The sequence below is a fragment of the Bison bison genome, unplaced genomic scaffold, assembly GCF_000754665.1.
Source record: "Bison bison bison isolate TAMUID 2011002044 unplaced genomic scaffold, Bison_UMD1.0 scf7180017864115, whole genome shotgun sequence".
Classification (NCBI taxonomy): Eukaryota; Metazoa; Chordata; class Mammalia; order Artiodactyla; family Bovidae; genus Bison; species Bison bison.
In genome coordinates, this window is record NW_011494687.1 from 948,154 (window position 1) to 967,446 (window position 19,293).

At 42.6% G+C, this 19,293-nt stretch overlaps 2 protein-coding genes across 4 annotated transcripts; both read right to left on the reverse strand.

Annotated features, from left to right (window-relative positions):
- Nucleotides 1-105: 105 nt before the first annotated feature.
- APOF (apolipoprotein F) lies at nt 106-1,778 on the reverse strand. 2 transcript variants are annotated; one of them, XM_010839254.1, is made up of 2 exons: nt 1,650-1,778; nt 106-1,420 (listed from the first exon to the last, which is right to left on the reverse strand). In XM_010839254.1, the coding sequence occupies exons 1-2, from the start codon at nt 1,732-1,734 to the stop codon at nt 459-461; spliced, it is 1,047 nt and encodes a 348-aa protein (XP_010837556.1). In that variant the 5' UTR covers nt 1,735-1,778; the 3' UTR covers nt 106-458. The 2 variants fall into 2 exon arrangements, with proteins under 2 accessions (XP_010837556.1, XP_010837557.1); XM_010839255.1 differs by lacking the exon at nt 1,650-1,778 and adding an exon at nt 1,515-1,643.
- An 11,602-nt stretch (nt 1,779-13,380) lies between these two features.
- On the reverse strand, nt 13,381-14,809 carry LOC104988081 (apolipoprotein F-like). 2 transcript variants are annotated; one of them, XM_010839253.1, is made up of 2 exons: nt 14,697-14,809; nt 13,381-14,545 (listed from the first exon to the last, which is right to left on the reverse strand). In XM_010839253.1, exon 2 carries the CDS (start codon nt 14,523-14,525, stop codon nt 13,761-13,763), a length of 765 nt encoding a protein of 254 aa, XP_010837555.1. In that variant the 5' UTR covers nt 14,526-14,545; nt 14,697-14,809; the 3' UTR covers nt 13,381-13,760. The 2 variants fall into 2 exon arrangements, with proteins under 2 accessions (XP_010837555.1, XP_010837553.1); XM_010839251.1 differs by having other exon boundaries at nt 13,381-14,548; nt 14,697-14,808.
- Between the last annotated feature and the right edge of the window lie 4,484 nt (nt 14,810-19,293).

The window sequence follows — 19,293 nt, forward strand, 5'->3', positions numbered from 1 at the left end:
CTCTTACACGTTACAGTACTGCTTTTCTCCTTGATAAGAAATCAGAGATTTGGATTTTGAACACACACATTACAACTTATCAGAATACTAGATCTAGTCATCGTGTTTACCACCTTCTTTTATTATGTACTTATTTTTGGCCACACCGCCAAAAGGTGAGCAGAAAAAGGTTAGCTCTTCTCATTCCCCTCTTTCTTTGCCTTTTTGTAATCTCAAAACACTTAATCCTGATCTGGTTATGGATGGTAGTTTATAGAAGGGAAGGAATCAGAGTAGAGTTCTGCTGGATTAAGAGGATTGGATTGAATTCTCTTTACTCAGAGGTAACCATCTTTTTATTTTTTATTTTGGCTGTGCTGCACGGCTTGCATGATCTTAGTTCCCTGACTGGGGGTTGAACCTAGGCCCTCTGTCAGTGAAAGGGTGGAGTCCTAACGGTTGGATCCTACCACCTTCTTTTATATCTCAATATTCCAATACCTAGGATCTAAGCCACAGTTGTTGAATAAGGTCCACCCCCAGCATGGATTTGAACTTACTACTTTTGACACGAAAGGGGCCATGGTAGTTGTTTCTTCCACTTCACTCATATCTGAGGTGCTCCGCAAGACCTCCTTGCCGGTCTCTGGTGGAGGGGTGTTTGCCTCTCTCTCATAGTAATACTGGATCAACCGCTGAACCCCAGCCTTCAGTGCAGGTTTAAGTGCGGTACCGATTATTAGTCCTGTGGATCCCCTTGACCCTCCAGCCATGGCCATCAGAAGGTCATAACCCAGATCTATAACCCCATCTCGGCCTCGTTCCTTGGCCACGTCCAAGCAGTTCTGAACAGCATAATATATTGCTGTGCCCAGATTGTAGAAGGTTCCCACTCCCGGCAACATCTGGGCTATATTGTGCACACTCTGCTCCTGCTCCTGCTCACAGTCTTTGATGGAGGGTGATCGTCGGGCTCTCTGTGGGCCTGGGTTCTCTCTAGCCCACAGCTGCAGAGCAGAGGCCAGGGCATCTACTGACACTCTCCTCCCTGTGCTTCTGCTTTTCTCCAGCTCTTGAAGATGTCTGATGAGGGTCTGTGTAGCATTTACACCCCCCTGACGGTACAGCTGAAGCTGCAGGACCTGTACATCACCTTGACAACCAGCTTTGTCCAGGGCGATCATCAGTGCCAGGCTTACCAGAAACCTGGGGAGAGGGGCCATCTGAGTGAAGCCAGGGAGGGATTTGGGAAGAAGGGTCTGGCAAGACAAGGGGTATGAGGAAGTTAACGAGGATTCCAAGGGTGAAGGAAGATGTAGTAAGACATCCATCTGGTTTCCAGATGAAATGGTATCTGCAGCGTGCAGCAGGAAGCAGCAAAGAAGTAGCTCAACTGGTAACATGATGAGTCTGAGACCATGCAGGTTCGTAACAGAGTGCACTGGAGAGGGGAGAAACCAGAAACATACAAACCGTTTCATTAAGGGCTGTGGTCCAAAAGGAGCCCAGGACTCAGGGCGAACCTCATCTGTTACCTCCAAACTTCTGTTCTTTTTTAGCTAAAGGACTGAGAAACAGGAAACTCAACCCAATTGTTCCCACTTGACCTTCTCCATCTTCAGGTCTTCCTCAGCATGATTTCCACCCATTTACAAGGAGCTCCAAATTACCAAACAGTCCAGTGATTAAGAAGTGAGACTGCCTTGATGGATTTGGTAGCCCCTCGATCCTGTTCTGCTGATTCCTCTGCCCCATGAAGAGAGCAGATATACTGGCTTTCCCCTAGTATCAGTAAGAGATGTAATCTCTGCAAATATTTATTCATCTTTTCTGGCTTCTCAAACTTTGTGCGCTTGTCACACACTTGGCCTCAGTATCTAAAAACTTTGGTATTTGGCATTTACAACCAGTCCCTGTCACGTTCCCACTTTAGCTCATGATAGAAGCTGGGAGATTAAGAATCAGAAGAGATTGGATGTCTATGATTCCCTTTTATTTCTCTTTTCAGTTTAAAAATTAAATTAGCAAGCTACAGTGTCTCATTGGGGATTTAGTACAGGTAGATGAATGAGGAAAAAAGTTCAAATGCTTCTCATGCTGAGATGTATTACAGGCACAGTATATGCTAACTGAAAGAAAAAATGAAAAATGTAATGTGAAATAAGGACTGAGAGCTACTAAGTGGAGAAGGGCAAGGTTAACACCAGCACTGGGATGAAATAGAGTATATCTATCCTAAGTAGGGAGAAGGCAATGGCACCCCACTCCAGTACCCTTGCCTGGAAAATCCCATGGATGGAGGAGCCTGGTAGGCTGCAGTCCATGGGGTCGCTAAGAGTCGGACACGACTGAGTGACTTCACGTTAACTGTTCATTTTTCACTTTCATGCATTGGAGAAGGAAATGGCAACCCACTCCAGTGTTCTTGCCTGGAGAATCCCAGGGACAGGGGAGCCTGGTGGGCTGCCATCTATGGGGTCGCACAGAGTCAGACACGACTGAAGCAACGCAGCAGCAGCAGCATCCTAAGTAGTGTCCAACATTTCTGCCTACTTACTGTGTCCCATCTTATTTATTTATTTGTCTGTGTTTGGTATTTGTTCCAGCACGCAGGATGTTTGTTACGTTGTGTGGGCTTCTCTCTAGTTGTGGTGCATAGTTGAAGGTGTATGGGCTTAGTTAACCTGTGGCATGTGGGATCTTAGTGCCCAGACCAGGGATCAAACGTGCTTCCCCTGCATTGGAAGGCAGATTCTTAACCACTGAACCATCAGGGAAGTCCCTGTCCCATCTTTGAACACAGTCCTGGAAGAGCAGACCTGTCTACAATGTGGCATTGAATATCTGAAGTAAAGAATCTGGACAAGTTCCTGAATCAGTTTCTCCATAAAGCACTTCAGAATAGCTGTAGAACATTTTATAAATTATATTGTTGTCACCCATAGACATTGAGAGGCTCTTAACTTGGGGATGTTTTAAGCTTTTTACCTAATTTTCCAACTAGTTCCCAAGACTCATACTGGCATTTCTAGAAGATGGTGATAGCAAAAGCTCTGAATTGTGTTACCAGCAACATGGGAGATGGCTTCTCAGCGAATTCAATCACCATCCAAGTTAACTGGCAGACTAGCCAGCCCAGAGGGTTTTATTCACCATCATTAATAAACCTCTCAAGGTAAGTAGCTGAGTTTTTTATTTATCCAGGCCTCCCTGGTGGTCCCCCAAGATTCCTCAGAATTACTTTAGCATTGCCAGTGCCTTTTCCTTCATTGTGCTTTTTGCTCTCATGGATAAGGGGTTTAGTCCTTTTCTTCCATCTTAATAAGCTGAAGCTGCAGAATGTGAGCCTCAGGTTGTGCAACCAGCCTCTTCCAGAACCACCTCCAAAGCTAAGTTGGATAGGGGCTCAAGCAGAGGGGCTAAGGAGGGGGCCACATGCAGGAGATGCTGGCAGGTTTTAGGATCTGGGAGAGGGATTTGGTTGGAAAGCAGGTTCAGAGGATGCCCAATTTCTGAGATAGACTGCTGGAAGGTCGGGGCCCCTCCCTGGGCATTTTTTGGGAAGGAAGCCACTGGGGACAGCAAGACAAAGAAAAGGAACAGCGCAGCCTGGATCATGGTAGGTCGACAGAACAGCCCTGCTGGAAAGAAACAGGACTCAGAGTGAGAAGTGGGGAAAGGCTTGGGATGAAGAGACTCCAGGACTGGTCAGAGCTTGGAAGTGCCTTGGCCCTTAGAAACTTCAGTTACCCTGCACATACCTCACACCCATAAAGGCTATGGGAGGTCCTCACTGTTTTGAGGAAGAAACAAACCAGAGGAACAAGAAAGTCCAAACATCTTTGCTTTGATATCTTCATGGCTGGAATGACTATTTTGATTTTTTGGTTGTATCCCACTTTCCTCTTTAGCCTAGCCCAAATCACAAGGACCAGAATGCTGATAGCATCCAAAACAGTGAAGGACGTAGCATGTGCAAATATTTATTCATCTCTTTCCAGCCCAGACTTTGTCCTTCTCACCTTTGTCCTATGCTGACAAATATAGGGCCTTTTCTGTTTTTGACCCTGCTACTCCGGCCCCACATCCCTATCGTCCTAAGGTTTTACCCTGGACCTATACATGAGATGAGGGAAATTTCCTCTGTAGATTCTGAAAGGGAGAAGAGGTAAGGTAAAAAGACTGATGATCTCTGGCAAGACTCCCCAAAACATTTAATAAGTTCTCATTAACAGGATACACTGGGTGAAGTTCTGGGAAACTGAAAATATTGGTAAGTTGAATGAAATCAGTACAACTTTCACTTCTCACTTTTCTAATTTTAATGGGAAACATAAAAAAAATCTATTCATCATATGGGTAGTAACTCTTTCCATATCTAACCAATACTCCAAAAATTGGGAGTTTAGGTTTAAGCAGTTTCCTCTAGGGTTTAGCAGTAAAGATGGTATCTGATGCCTTCTGAAACTAGTACAGGTTTCTACATATGGTTGCGGTAAAAAGTTTTCTTGGTGTTGTCACTCACTTCTGATAGATAACCAAAAGGAACAGGCCAGAGGGAGGGGATCAGGGTCCTTCCCTCTATTTATTTTATTTCTCTTAGTTCCCAAAAGTGGCCCCTGATGACTAAGAGCAGATAGAAGAAAGAAGAGGGGTTGGTCTGTACAGATACACTACCAAAACTGTAGGAAGCAAGAACGAGGTGCAAAGGGAGGGATCCAGCGCTACCTGAAGTTGTTGTTGTTGTTTAGTCACTAAGTTGTGTCTGACTCTTTGCAACCCCATGTACTGTAGCCTGCCAGGCTCCTTCTGTCAATGGGATTTCCCAGGCAAGAATACTGGAGTTGGTTGCCATTTCCTTCTCCAGGGAATCTTCCTGACCTGGGGATCATTGATGCCACATCTCCTGCCTTGGTAGGTGGATTCTTTATCACTGAGCCACCAGGGAAGTCCAGTTACCTGAATTTGCATGTGAGCATGCTAAGTCAATTCAGTCGTGTCCAACTCTTTATGACCCTATGGACCATAGCCCGCCAGGCTCCTTTGCCCCTGGAATTCTCCAGCCAAGAATACTGGAGTGGGTTGCCATTCCATCTCCCAACGGGTCTTCCTAACCCAGGGATTGAACCTGCATTTCTTACATCTCCTGCATTGGCATGCAGGTTCTTTACCACTAGATAGACCTTGAGAGCAATTTGCTAAATGAAATGTCAGACTCAGAAAGACATGTACCTCATGATGTCACTTATGTGTGGAATCTTTTAAGAAAAATTGAACTCACAGATACAAAGAACAGATTGGTAGTTGCCAGGAGGTGGGGACTGAGCAAAATGGGTAGAGGAAGTCAAAAGGCACAAACTTCCAGTTAGAAAAGTCCTAGGGATGTGATGTACAACATGGTGAGTATAGTTAATAATACTGTACTGTATATTTGAAAGTTGCTAAAAGAATAGACCTTAAAAATTCTCATCACAAGAAAAAAGTCATAACTATACTTGGTGATGGGTGTTAAATAGATTTATTGTGGTGATTGCTTTGCAATATATACAAATACCAAATCATTATGTTGTACATCTGCAACTAATATGTCAATTACATCTCAATAAAAAGAAGAAACAAAAATGGGGATATTAATACTTGTTTTACAGAAACAAAAAGGACTTTAAGAGAATATCATGAATAGGTGTGGGCTTCCCAGGTAGCACTAGTGGTAGAGAACCCAGGTGCCAATGCAGGAGATGCAAGAGACTTGGGTTTGATCCCTGGGTCAGGTAGGTTCACTGGAATAAGGCATGGCAACCCACTCCAGTATTCTTGCCTGGAGAATCCCATAGACAGGAGCCTGGAGGGCTACAGTCCATAGTGTTGCAGAGTCAGACTTAGCATATGTGGATGCATGAATAAGTATATGCTAATAAATTGTATAATCTAGAGAAAATGGATAAGTTGCTAGAAACACACAATGTACCACGACTGAATCATGAAGTAATAGAAAATTTGAATATACCTTTAATTAGTAGGGAGATTGACTCAGTAACCAAAATTTTCCTAATATGGAAAAGCCCCAGACAAAACGGCTTTATAGGTGAATTCTACCAAACATTTGCAGGTTTTCTTTTTCATTCCTTTTTTTCCTGCTAAACATTTGAAGAAGAATTAACACCACTCATTTTCAGACTCTTTCAGTATATCAAAGAGGAGAGACATTTCAAACTAATTCTAGGTCACCAGTATTACCCTGATATCTGAGCTAGACAAAGACCCTACAAGGAGCGAAAACTACAGAAAACATATTTCATAAGACTATGAATGCAAAATACTAGCATGTTGAATTTGGCAGCATATTAAGAGCGTTATACAACATTATCAGGCAGGATTTATTTCTAGAATGTAAGAGTGGGTCAATATGTGAAAATCAATCAGTATAATTCACTACATTAACAGAATGAAGGAGAAAAATGACATGATCATATCAATTGATGTAGAGAAGCGTCTTACATCAATAAAATATAAATAGGAAAAAGCTTGCTCAATAACAAAGGCTACATATGAAAAACCCACAGCTAACATCATATTAAATGGTAAAAAGACTGAAAGTTTTTCCTCTAAGATCAGGAACAGACAAAGATGTTTGTTTATGCCATTTTTACTCAACATAGTGTCAGATATTCTATCCAGTGCAATTACGCAAGGAAAAGAAAACAAGACATCCAAATTGGAAAGAAAAAAGCAAAATTATCTGTTTGCAGAAGACATGATCATATATGTAGAAAACCCTAAATAGTTGCACCACACACACACACAAACTTATTAGAATTAATAAGCAAATTAAGCAAAATTACAGGATACAAAATCAACACCTCAAATTAGTTGCATTTCTATACCCTAACAATGAAAAACATGGAAAAATGAAATTAAGAGAGAAAACAATTTTTTTACACCAAACTTTTTTTTACACCAAACTTTTTTTTACAACATCATCAAAAAGAATAAAATAATTAGGAGTAAACAAAGGAGGCAAAAAAAAAAAACCTTATACACTGAAAACTACAAAACATTGCTGACAGAAATTAAATAGGCATAAATAAACAGAAAGCTATCACACCCATGGACTGGAAGACTTAATACTGTTAAGATATCAATACTACCCAAAGAGACTAACAAATCTGATGCAATCTCTACCAAAATCCTAGTGATGTTTTTTGTAAAGTAGAGAAACCATCCTAATATTCACATGGAATTTCAAGAGACATTGAATAGCCAAAACAATCTTGAAAAAGAAAATAAACTTGGAGAACTTGTTTCCTGATTTCAGAACTTATTACAAAGCTGCTGCTGCTGCTGCTAAGTCGCTTCAGTCGTGTCCGACTCTGCGACCCCGTAGACGGCAACCCACCAGGCTCCCCCGTCCCTGGGATTCTCCAGGCAAGAACACTGGATCAGGTTGCCATTTCCTTCTCCAAGGCATGAAAGTGAAAAGTGAAAGTGAAGTCGTTCAGTTGTGTCTGACTCTTCTCGACCCCATGGACTGCAGCCCACCAGGCTCCTCCATCCATGGGATTTTCCAGGCAAGAGTACTAGAGTGGGGTGCCATTGCCCTCTCCGTATTACAAAGCTACATCACTACAAAGAAGAAAGCAAATTTGGTGATCAAAAAGAAGTCAGTAAAATAAAAATGAAGTGGTTCCTGAAAATTTTTAAAAAGCTATAGTACTCAAAACAGTGTGGTACTACATAATGACAGGTACCACACAGGAGCCATTCTTCCAGGCCAATCAAAGTCACATTTGTGTGCTTTCATAAGCAGCTGAGCTGCAGGTAGAGAATAATCCTCTTCTTAAAAATAAAGATACCAACTAGGATACACGACTCAACACGGCTTGCCTCCCAAGAGAATATGCTTGGGCAAGTGAAAGCATTTCTTGAAAATAATTCTAGGTTAGCCCTAACAGATAACTGAATGAGAGACTTTGCTTAACGTATTGGAAACTTATAAAAATCAATGAGAAAAACAAAAGAAAGTTTCAGTTTAAAAAATACACTAGGAACAGAACTTGCAAAAACACACAAAAACCGGTATGGTATAGGCATAGAAATAGAGATATAGACTAATGGAATAGAACAGAGAACCCAGAAGTAAATCTTTGCTTATGTAGTTAAATAATTTTTTACAAGTGCATTGAAAGCATTGAATGAGATATATGGTGCTGAGACAACTGGATATTCACATGCAAAAGAATGAAGTTTGACCCTTCCCTTATATTATATATAAAAATTAACTCAGGATGGTTTAAAGGAACTTCCCTGGTGGTCCAGAGGCTAAGACTCTGCGCTCCCAACAAAGGGTGTCTGGGTTTGATCCCTGGTCCCACATCCTGCATCTAAAGCCCTTGCATGCTACAAGGAAGATTGAAGATCCAGTCAGTGTGCTGCAACTAAAATCTGGCCCAGCCTAAAGAAATAAAAATATTTTAAAGAAGAATGGATTAAAGACTTAAACATAACTAAAACCGCACAATTCTTAGAAGAAAACATTGGAAAAAAAATCTTCATGACATCATATTTGGTAATGATTTCTTGGGTGTGACACTAAAAGCACAGGTAAAAAAAGAAAAATAGATAAATTAGACTTCATAACAACTTAAAAGTAATAAACTTTTAAAACTTTTGTGCATCCAAAGACACTAACAACAGAGTGAAAAAGTAACCCACAGGATGGGAGAAACTATTCGCATATCATATAGCTGATGAGGGGTTAATATTCAGAATATATAAAGATCTCCTACAACTTAACAACGAATAATTCAATTTAAAAATATGCAAAGTGAGGATTCCCAAGTGGTTCGGTGGTAAAGAATCTGCCTGCCAATACAGGGACACAGGAGATGCAGTTTCGATCCCTGTGTCAGGAAGATCCCCTGGAACAGGAAATGGCAACCCACTCCAATATTCTTGCCTGAAAAATGCCATGGATGGAGGAGCCTGGAAGGCTGCAGTACATGCGATCACAAAGAGTAGGACATGACGGAGCACACACATATCACACCATAAGATTGCTTCCAGCATTAAAAAAAAATAATGTGCAAAGGAGAATTCTTTGGAGGTCCAGTGGTTGGATCTCTGGTGGAGGAACTAAGGTCCTGCAAGATGAGTGGTGCGGCCAAAAAAAAGGGGAAGGGACTTGAATAGACATTTCTCCAGAAAAGACATACAAATGGCCAGTAAGCACATTAAATATGTTCAACATTATTAATCATTAGGAAAATGCTAATCAAAACCACAGTGAAAGACTATTTCACTCAATCTAAAAGTCTGTCACAAACAGGTGAACAAAGTGTGGTACATATGTACAATGGGATAAAAAGTAGGAAATTTGTAACATTGATGAACCTTGAGGTCTGTGTGCTCAGTTGCATCCAACTCTTTGTGACCCCATGGACTGTAGGGGTCCATGGACCCCAGGACCCCAGGCTGCTCCGTCCATGGGATTTTCCAAGCAAAAATACTGGAGTGGGTTGCTAGTTCCTACTCCAGGGGATCTTCCCAACTCAGGGATCGAACCCACATCTCTTGAGTCTCCTGCCTTGGCAGGTGCATTCTTTACCAATGAACCACCAGGGAAGTCCCTGAGCTGAGTCTTGAAGGCAGAAGTTTAATCTGGAGGGCAGGTAGAGGACATGACAAAGCATTTAGAGAAAAAGCCTGCTTTTGAAGAATGAAAAGTAGTCCAAGATGAAGATAACTCCAATATAAAGTAGGTATGTGGGTGGCATGGTCCTAAGGCTGCCAAGGTTAAAGACCAGACACACTCAGAGGCTCTGGACTCTGTCTTAAAAGCAGTGGGGGAACTATCAAGTGCTCTGGACAGGAAAGTGAAAGGATCAAACCTATGTTTTAGAAAGATAAATGTGCAAGGGTACTCAGTCATGTCCACCTCTTTGCCACCCTCTGGACTTTAACCCCCCCGGCTCCTCTGTCCACAGGATTTCCCAGGCGAGAATATTGGAATGGGTTGCCATTCCCTTCTCCAGGTATATTCTCGACCTAGGGAGTGAACCCTGGGGCTCCAGCATTGCAGGCAGATTCTTTACCACTGAGCCACTTGGGAAGCCCAGATCACTCAAGAGGGAGTGTGAAAGATGGACTTAGGAGAAGGGGAGATAGAAGAGAGGAAAACAAGCAGGACAGCTGCCACAGGAATCTCAATCAGAGATGACAAACAGCAATGACCAGGAAGAGATCTAGAGGAGTCAAAGTTATAGAAACTTTGGATGGTTTCTATATAAGGGTGGTGGTTGGGGGCTGAGGGGAGGAGGAAATGGGGAGTTAATGTTTAATGGGTAGATTTGCAGTTTTGCAAGATGAGAAAGTTCTGGAGATGGAACCCACAGCAACGTGAACACAGTTCATAGTTACAGGCCAGCTATTGAACTGTTCACTTAGAAATGGTTAAGATGGCAAATTTTATGATATGTGGTGTTTTTTTTTTTTTTTTTTAACCACAATTGAAAAAAAAAAAACCTAAACTGGGAATTTCTTGGTAGTCCAATGGTTAAGACTGGGTACTTTCACTGCCATGGGCTCAGGTTCAATTACTGGTCAGGGAATTAAAATCCCACAAGCTGCGTAGCGTGGCTTAAAAAAAAAAAGTAAACTAAAAAAAGAGGAAGCAAGAAAATTATTTTCTTTAGTTTTAAGTTCCTTTTTTATAATGAAGAGGACATTTTTTTTCAAATTGAGTAGACTCACAGGATACCAGAAAATAGGTGAAAAAAGACCCATACTTAATATATGAGTGTTCCAGGGCCACCATAACAAAATACCATAGATGGGATGATTTAAACAAAAGGAATTTATTTCTCTTTCTCATGACCTGGAGGCTAAAAGTCCAAGGTCAAGATGTTGGCAGGTTTGGTTAATTCTGAAACCTCTCTCCTTGGCTTGCAGATGGCTGCTGTCTTGCTGTCCCACACATGGCCTTTCCTCTATGTATATGCATTTTTGGTGTCTCTTCCACTTCTTATGACACCAGTCCCATTGGGTTACAGTCCCACTCTTATAATCTCACTTAACCTTAATGGTTAATGGCCCTCTGCCCTCTCCTTAAAGACCCTCTGAGCAAATACAGTCACATTTTGGGTTAGGACTTCAATCTATAAATTTTGTTATAAATGGTTCAGTTTATAACACTTAGAGACATTATCATGTAATACCAAGAATAAAAACTATGAATAAGAATTTAAAACATGGAAAGAAAATTCAGTTTCTCAGTTATACCACCCACATTTCAAGCACCCAGTAGACACATCGGGCTTGTGTCCACCATATTAGACAGCACAGATAGAGAATATTTCCATCTTCCCTCAAGTTTCTGTTGGATAGCAGTGGTCTGAAAATTGTGGAAGAATTCATAAAACCCCTAAGACTGCATTTTAATATATCCCTCGGTGCCTCTTCCCTACCTTAATCAGACAGATCATCCTGGTCCCAACTATCTGAAATTTCAACAAGGACTGGTAAGATTTATGTCACCTCTGATTTTCAATGTGTGGATTAGCACATTGATGAAAGACTTGCCGGCCTGGCAGCATTCTTGCTCCTGGGGCCACCTGATCGTTGGGAAATCTCAATTTATTGCAATACCCAGAGTCTGAAGTAATAAAGCAAACATGTATATGTCTTATGGAGTCATATGATTTTATGATGAAAGGAAAAACTTTTTGTTTGTTTAAGGTAAGAGGATTCTCTTTACTTAGCACGAATACTGATAGACTGACATAATCATAGTTGACTCATTCCATTCCATACCTGAGGATTAGGATAAGGGAGTCAGTGACAATTTTAAATTCAGTTTAATTCCTTCTGTGCATAACCTCTGTATTTATGTAAAGCATAAGGTTACTAGGAAAAGTATCTAAGTCATGGCCCATGAATAAGGCCCCAAATGAGTAGGAGTTGAGATCACTTCTTCAAGAGTCTTGTCCTCTGAGGCCTTAATTGTCGTTTGTCACTTCTGGGTGATTCACATCTGTGCTGCCTCCCAAGCCCTCCTCCCTAGTCTCTAATAGAGGGGTATTTGTCTCTTTTTCATAGTAATACTAGATCAGCTACTGAATCCCAGATTTCACTGCAGATTTAAGCACAGAGCTCACCAATAGCCCCTGGTCCCCCAACAACCTGGGCATGATCTATGGCCCCAGGTCTATGGCCCCATCTCAGCCTCACTCTTCGGGTCTGTTGTAGTTCTGAGCAGCAGAGTACAAAGCTATGTTTGACTTTGTAGATTCCCACTCCTGGTGACAGCTGGACTACATTGTACATATGCTGCTCTTGCTCTTATTAACTTTCTAGAGTAGAGAAGGCACATCTTTCTCTCCTGGATAAGGCTGAACCCTGCCTAACAACTGCAGTACAGAGACCAGAGCACTCCCTGGGAGGCCTCTCCCTGAGCTACTGTCCATCTGGCACCTTGTTTTTGGTTGGAAAAAAACTTACTTGGCTTTCATGTCATCCAGGTTATAAAGGTGAAACTGCAGGGGCTAGGGATCAGCCTGGTGATCAGCTTGCTCCAGGGACATTCTTGGCAGAGGACAAAAGGGGTAAGGTCAGGCAGGGACTTTGGGAGTAGAGCCTGGCAGAACTAGGAGTCTCCAGAGGGTGGTTGGATCCCCAGAGATGGGGAAAAAGATACCAGGGTCTTTTCTGGGCTCTACATGAAGTGAGAACCACAGGGTAGAGCAGGAGGCACTCAAGGAGCAGGTCACGATGGGTCTCAGTGGTGCTTAGCCAGATCAGACCACACTAGAGTGGAAGACAGCATTCACACTGTTTCCTCTAGGCTGTGGTCCGAAGGAGCCCAGGGTTCAGTTGGAAGACATCTTGCCCATCAATTCACAGCCTCCCTTCCTTTTCAGTTTGGGGCCAGGGAGTAGAGAATGGAACTCATTTGCTCTTTTTGGTCTCCCCATCCAGATTACCAGGGGCTTTTTCTGCTTTATGTGGGCTCATTCCATGAAGGTATAGGGCCCCAAACTACCGCACAATCCAGTCACCAAGAAGTGAAACCACTCTGGTAGGTCTAAACTCACTCTGCCCAGTTCTCCATCCCATGAGGAGGAAAGTTGGTTGCTTTTCCCAACAATCAGCAAGGGACATGCCCTCTACAAATATTTGCCCATTTGTATTGACTGCTCAAACCTTGTCCCTCTGTTACATACTCAGTCTCAAAATGCATTGGCACTTCCTGTGGGTCCTGCCACATTCTACCTCCAGCTCACAAAAGAAGCTATGGAGGGAATTCCCTGGTGGTCCAGTGGTTAAGTCAGGAAAACAAGATCCCGTGTGATGCAACACCAAAAAAAAAAAGCTGTGGAGACACAGAGTTAAAAGAGATCAAATAACTGTGATTCTGATCTAGAAGCAACATTTAATTTCGCTCTTCAGTTTAAAAATGAACACAAACAAGTTACAGCATCCAGTTGGGAATTAGAAAGTAAAGGGTAGATAAATGGGGAAAGATTACAATATCCTTCATGTCTAGTACGTAATACATCCCCAGTACCTGACAAAGAGAAATTGGGGGAAAAAATAGAGACTAGGACTTATTAAGAGAGGGGGCAAAACTGACTCTGGTCACATGGCTTTTAGCATTGGGATCACATGAATAGATGCTTCTGCCCTAAGCTGTCTCAACATTTCTAACTACCTGTTGTGCCCAGTCCTCGTACATGATCCTATCAGAGACATTTGAGAAAGGAAATAGGGTGCCTTGGAGGCCTTCCTTATCCGAAAATATTCTGGACTTGCGTCTTTATGAATTCCACTACAATGTGCATCAGAATGGTCATGGAACGCTTGATAAAGTACAGCTGATCTTGCATAGGCATTGTGAAGTCTTTCATCTCAGGGCTGTTCACTAGCTGGTTGCTTACTGCTTGCAAATACTCCCAGGACTCATCCGTGCATTTCTGGGTGACGTCAGTGGCAGCAGCCTTAAACTCTTTTACCAGCTCAGTGTTAGGGAGCTTCTCAGCAAATTCAGCTATCATTTTTGCTGTCTCATAGAGCACCCACCTATCTTCCTGCCTACATGCCTCCGGAAGGGTAACTGAGCGCTGCGCCCGCCTAAGCTCCCCTGGAGATCTGCCCAGATCCTTCAGAATGACCTTAACTTGGCCAGTCCCTTCTCCTTCATTGTGCTTTTTGCTCTCACGGATGAGGGTTTCAGTGGTGTCTTTTCCTCCTATCTTAACAAGCTGGAGCTGCAGAATGTGAGCCTCAGTTGTGCAACCAATCTCTTCCAAGACCACCTCCAGAGCTAAGTTGGATAGGTACTCAGGCAGAGGGGCTAAGGAGGGGGCCACATGCAAGAGATCTTGGCAAGTTTTAGGGTCTGGTAGAAGGATCTGGTTGGAGAGCAGGTTCAAAGGATGCCCAGTTTCTGAGATAGATGGCTGGAAGGTCAGGACCCCTTCCTGGGCATTTCTTGGGAAGGCAGCCACTGGGGACATCAAGACACAGCAAAGGAGCAGCACAGCCCGCATCATGGTGGGACAGCAGAACAGCCCTGCTGGAAAGAAGCAGTGCTCAGACTGGAAAGTGGGCAAAGGCTTGGGATGAAGAGACTCCAGGACTGGTCAGACATCAGAAGTGTCTCAGCCCTTGGAAACTTCAGTCGCCCTGGACGTCAGAACTTATGGGCTGTAGGAAATACTTACCTGCTCTTGGAAAAAAAAGAAGCCAAAGGAATGAGATGATCTGAACACGTCCTTTGCCTCCGTGCCTCTCTTGATCTGAATGACCACTTTCTAGATCTGACCTCTTTATCTCAGTGAAAACAGTTGACCCCTCTGAAAACCTCAGTTGACCTCACAGAAAACAGTGAAGGACACAACCTTCACAAATATTTATCTGCCTCTTCTTAGTTCAGGCTTTGCCCTTACCTTTGCCCTGAAGCTGAAATCAGGTTTCTCCCTCTGTGAATACTGCCCCATGTCCCTCTCACCTTAGGACTTCTCTAGACCTAAACTTAGATCAGGAAAATTTCCTCTGTGTCTTCTGGGGAAGAGGGAGGTGAAAGGCAGCGATGCCAGTGATTTCTGGATAGGAGACACCAAAATAGTTCTTTTATTTTTTCTTTTCTATTTGAAGTATAGTTGATTTACAATGTTGTGTTAGTTTCAGGTGTATAGCAAAGTGATTCAGATATATATATCTGAATTATACATAATTTTTCAGATTCCTTTCCATTATAGATTATTACAAGATATTGAATACAGTTCTCTCTGCTATACAGTAGGTACTTGTTTATCTATTTTAACATAGAGTAGCGTGTATCTGTTAATCCTAAACTCCTAATTTATCCACTCCTACCTTACAGTTTCCCTTTTGGTAACTGTAAGTTTGCCCCAAAATACTTCTTATTCAATGGACTTAATAGGTAGAGAAATAGAACAATAGAATCCACCAGCAAGTCAGACCAAATAAGAGCAACTTCTTAGTTTTTACATTAATTCCAGTGTCGTTCCTTAATTAAACGTGTGTTACCTTAATATCCCTTTCTAAGTCAATATAAAAATATAAGGACTTGGGCTTCATTTCTCATCCAGGGGTCTAGGAGAGAAACTGCAGTCTGAACAATAAGGAATGATGGCATATGGTGCCTCCTAAAACTGGTACAAAGCCCACGTGTGATCATGGCATCAAGGTTTCTCTCTGGTTCCATAACCCACCATGGCACACAGCTAAAGGGAACCGATCAATGAAGGGATCCCAGGTCCCCCCTCCTATCTTGTTTACTCCTCTCAGTCCCAGGAGGGCCCCCTAATAAGTGAGAAGAAATCAATCCTAGAATAAGAGAAGTCGGGGAGCTACAGGGACACATTCCTAAAACTGGGAGAACCAGATGTAGAGATATCCAACACTGTTGCCTGAAATTCTTGGACCCTAAGTCCACAGGGAACCTCAAGAATCTACTTCTTCTGTACAGCTGTTAGATCTTTGGATCCTGCCAAATTTTCCCATTTCTGGCTTGAGTTCCCCATCTGTGACTGGACCTCCAGTACTACAATCAGGTCATCCTCAATATGACAATTACTGTTCCTTGAAATTGCTTGCCTTTCCAACTCTGGTGTCTTGGGAATGACAGGGGAGAGAGAATGTGTAAATGTGTAGGGGATGGAGAGTGGTGGTTCATTTGTCTCCAGGACTGAGGAGAGCAATGATAGAGGAAGACAAAGTCTGGTCCCTCCAATCAGACTCCCTACCTATGCTCCTGTCCTCATCTGCTACCTGTTCCTCATCAGTTCCCATTAGCTATCACTCCTTGAGTGATGGGTTTTTTTGTTGTTTTAATTAAGTTTATTTTGGGGAATTCTCTGGCTGTCCAGTGGTTAGAACTCCAGACTTCCAGTGAAGAGAGCACGGGTTCAATTCCTAGTTGGGGAACTAAGATCCTGCACGTCACATAACGTGGTCAGTAAAATAAAATAAAATGGCTCAAGAAATTGAGTAAAAAAAAGTTTATTTTAGTAGAAAAATTGAGCAAGAACTACAGAATTTCCAAATATTCCCTCTTCCCCAGCCCCCAAGTTTCCCTATTTTTAACATCTTCTACTGGTATGGTACCTTAGCTACATTTGATAGTTATATTATTTAAAACGTTATGTATTATTACCTACGTCCATAGTTTACATTAGGGTTCAGTTCTTTGCATTTGCACAATTCTATCATACCAAATGTATGTCATAAAACTTTACAGTATCATACAGAATACTTCCACTGTCCTAAAAATCTTGGGTGCTGTTTTCAGTTGCCAATCCCTATCACACTGGTCTCCCATCAGAGTAACTTCACCAGCCCCCTAGACCAGCATGGCTGGGACCTAAGTAATCAGTAGCGGTCTTGCTATTATCCCTTGGGGACCCCAGACCTGCTCTCTTTTTGCTGGCTAACAGGAAGGCCCTCGGGCCTTGCCCTGAAGAGACTTCGGGTTCCACACTGGCTGAAGCTTTCTTCCTCCTCTGGGTGACTCAAAGAAGCATCTAAAATACTCAGGGTTCAGCATATGTGGACTCCACAGGAAGTTTTCCTATAGGGTCAGAGAAGTTGAAAATGCAGTAGAGTGAAAGAACCAGCTTGTTCTTTCTAGATCACCAGATTGTTAGTATTAAGGACTATTTTATGCTTAATTCTGCATGGGTGAAGATCAGTAAGCATGGTGACTCATATGTGAAGTTAAAGTCACTCAGTCGTGTCCAACTTTTTGCCACCCTATGGACTATACAGACCATGCAATTCTCCAGGCCAGAATACTGGAGTGGGTAGCCTTTCCCTTCTCCAGATCTTCCCAACCCAAGGATCGAACCCAGGTCTCCTGTATTGCAGGTGGATTCTTTACCAGCTGAGCCACAAGGGAAGCTCATTGTTTACCTAAGTGAAAGTGAAGTCGCTCAGTCGTGTCCAATTCTTTGCGACCCTATGGACACTAGGCTCCTCTGTCCGTGGGATTTTCTAGGCAAGAGTACTGGAGTGGGTTGCCATTTCCTTCTCCAGGGAATCTTCCCAACCCAGGGATCAAACCCAGGACTCCTGCATTGTAGACAGACGCTTTACCGTCTGAGCCACCAGGGAATTGTTTACCTAGGCCTCTCCCTAATCTGAATAGTTATTTCCTGAATCTCACTTCTACTCTACCTCAGCTGGAAACAGAAGAGGCCCAGAAAGCTAATGGCTTCCAAGAAAAGGGAAGGACATGACATTTGCAACGTTTACTCATCTTTCTTGCCCAGACTGTCTTACCCTATGCCCCATGCCGACAGACTGACTTTTCCTCCCTTTGTGTCTCCTGCTTCCTCCTGAGGCCTTTTTTTTTTGTTTGGCTGTGTAGGGTCTTAGTTGCAGCATGTGAGATCTTTTGTTGTGGTACACGAATCCTCCAGTTGTGCTCAGGCTTAGTTGCTCAGTGGCCTGAGGGATCTTAGTTCTCTGACCAGGGATTGAACCTGTGTTCCCCAAGTTTCAAGGTGGATTCTTTTTTTTTTTCTAATTTTATTTTTAAACTTTACATAATTGTATTAGTTTTGCCAAATATCAAAATGAATCCGCCACAGGTATACATGTGTTCCCGATCCCGAACCCTCCTCCCTCCTCCCTCCCCATACCATCCCTCTCGGCCGTCCCAGTGCACCAGCCCCAAGCATCCAGCATCGTGCATCGAACCTGGACTGGCAACTCGTTTCCTACATGATATTTTACATGTTTCATTGCCATTCTCCCAAATCTTCCCACCCTCTCCCTCTCCCACAGAGTCCATAAGACTGTTCTATACATCAGTGTCTCTTTTGCTGTCTCGTATACAGTTATTGTTACCATCTTTCTGAATTCCATATATATGCGTTAGTATACTGTATTTATGTTTTTCCTTCTGGCTTACTTCACTCTGTATAATAGGCTCCAGTTTCATCCACCTCATTAGAACTGATTCAAATGTATTCTTTTTAATGGCTGAGTAATACTCCATTGTGTATATGTACCACAGCTTTCTTATCCATTCATCTGCTGATGGACATCTAGGTGGCTTCCATGTCCTGGCTATTATAAACAGTGCTGCGATGAACATTGGGGTACACGTGTCTCTTTCCCTTCTGGTTTCCTCAGTGTGTATGCCCAGCAGTGGGATTGCTGGATCATAAGGCAGTTCTATTTCCAGTTTTTCAAGGAATCTCCACACTGTTCTCCATAGTGGCTGTACTAGTTTGCATTCCCACCAACAGTGTAAGAGGGTTCCCTTTTCTCCATACCCTCTCCAGCATTTATTATTTGTAGACTTTTGGATCGCAGCCATTCTGACTGGTGTGAAATGGTACCTCATAGTGGTTTTGATTTGCATTTCTCTGATAATGAGTGATGTTGAGCATCTTTTCATGTGTTTGTTAGCCATCTGTATGTCTTCTTTGGAGAAATGTCTGTTTAGTTCTTTGGCCCATTTTTTGATTGGGTCGTTTATTTTTCTGGAGTTGAGCTGTAGGAGTTGCTTGTATATTTTTGAGATAAGTTGTTTGTCGGTTGCTTCATTTGCTATTATTTTCTCCCATTCTGAAGGCTGTCTTTTCACCTTGCTAATAGTTTCCTTTGATGTGCAGAAACTTTTAAGGTTAATTAGGTCCCATTTATTTTTGCTTTTATTTCCAATATTCTGGGAGGTGGGTCATAGAGGATCCTGCTGTGATGTATGTCGGAGAGTGTTTTGCCTATGTTCTCCTCTAGGAGTTTTATAGTTTCTGGTCTTACGTTTAGATCTTTAATCCATTTTGA

Coding starts and splice junctions, on each gene's coding strand:
- LOC104988081 (XM_010839253.1), bottom strand. CDS start 14,525: ATGATGCGGGCTGTGCTGCTCCTTTGCTGTGTCTTGATGTCCCCAGTG.
- APOF (XM_010839254.1), bottom strand. CDS start 1,734: ATGGGGCAGAGGAATCAGCAGAACAGGATCGAGGGGCTACCAAATCCA. Junction 1,421..1,649: donor CTTAATCACTGGACTGTTTG/GTAATTTGGAGC, acceptor TCCCCTCTCCAG/TGCACTCTGTTACGAACCTG.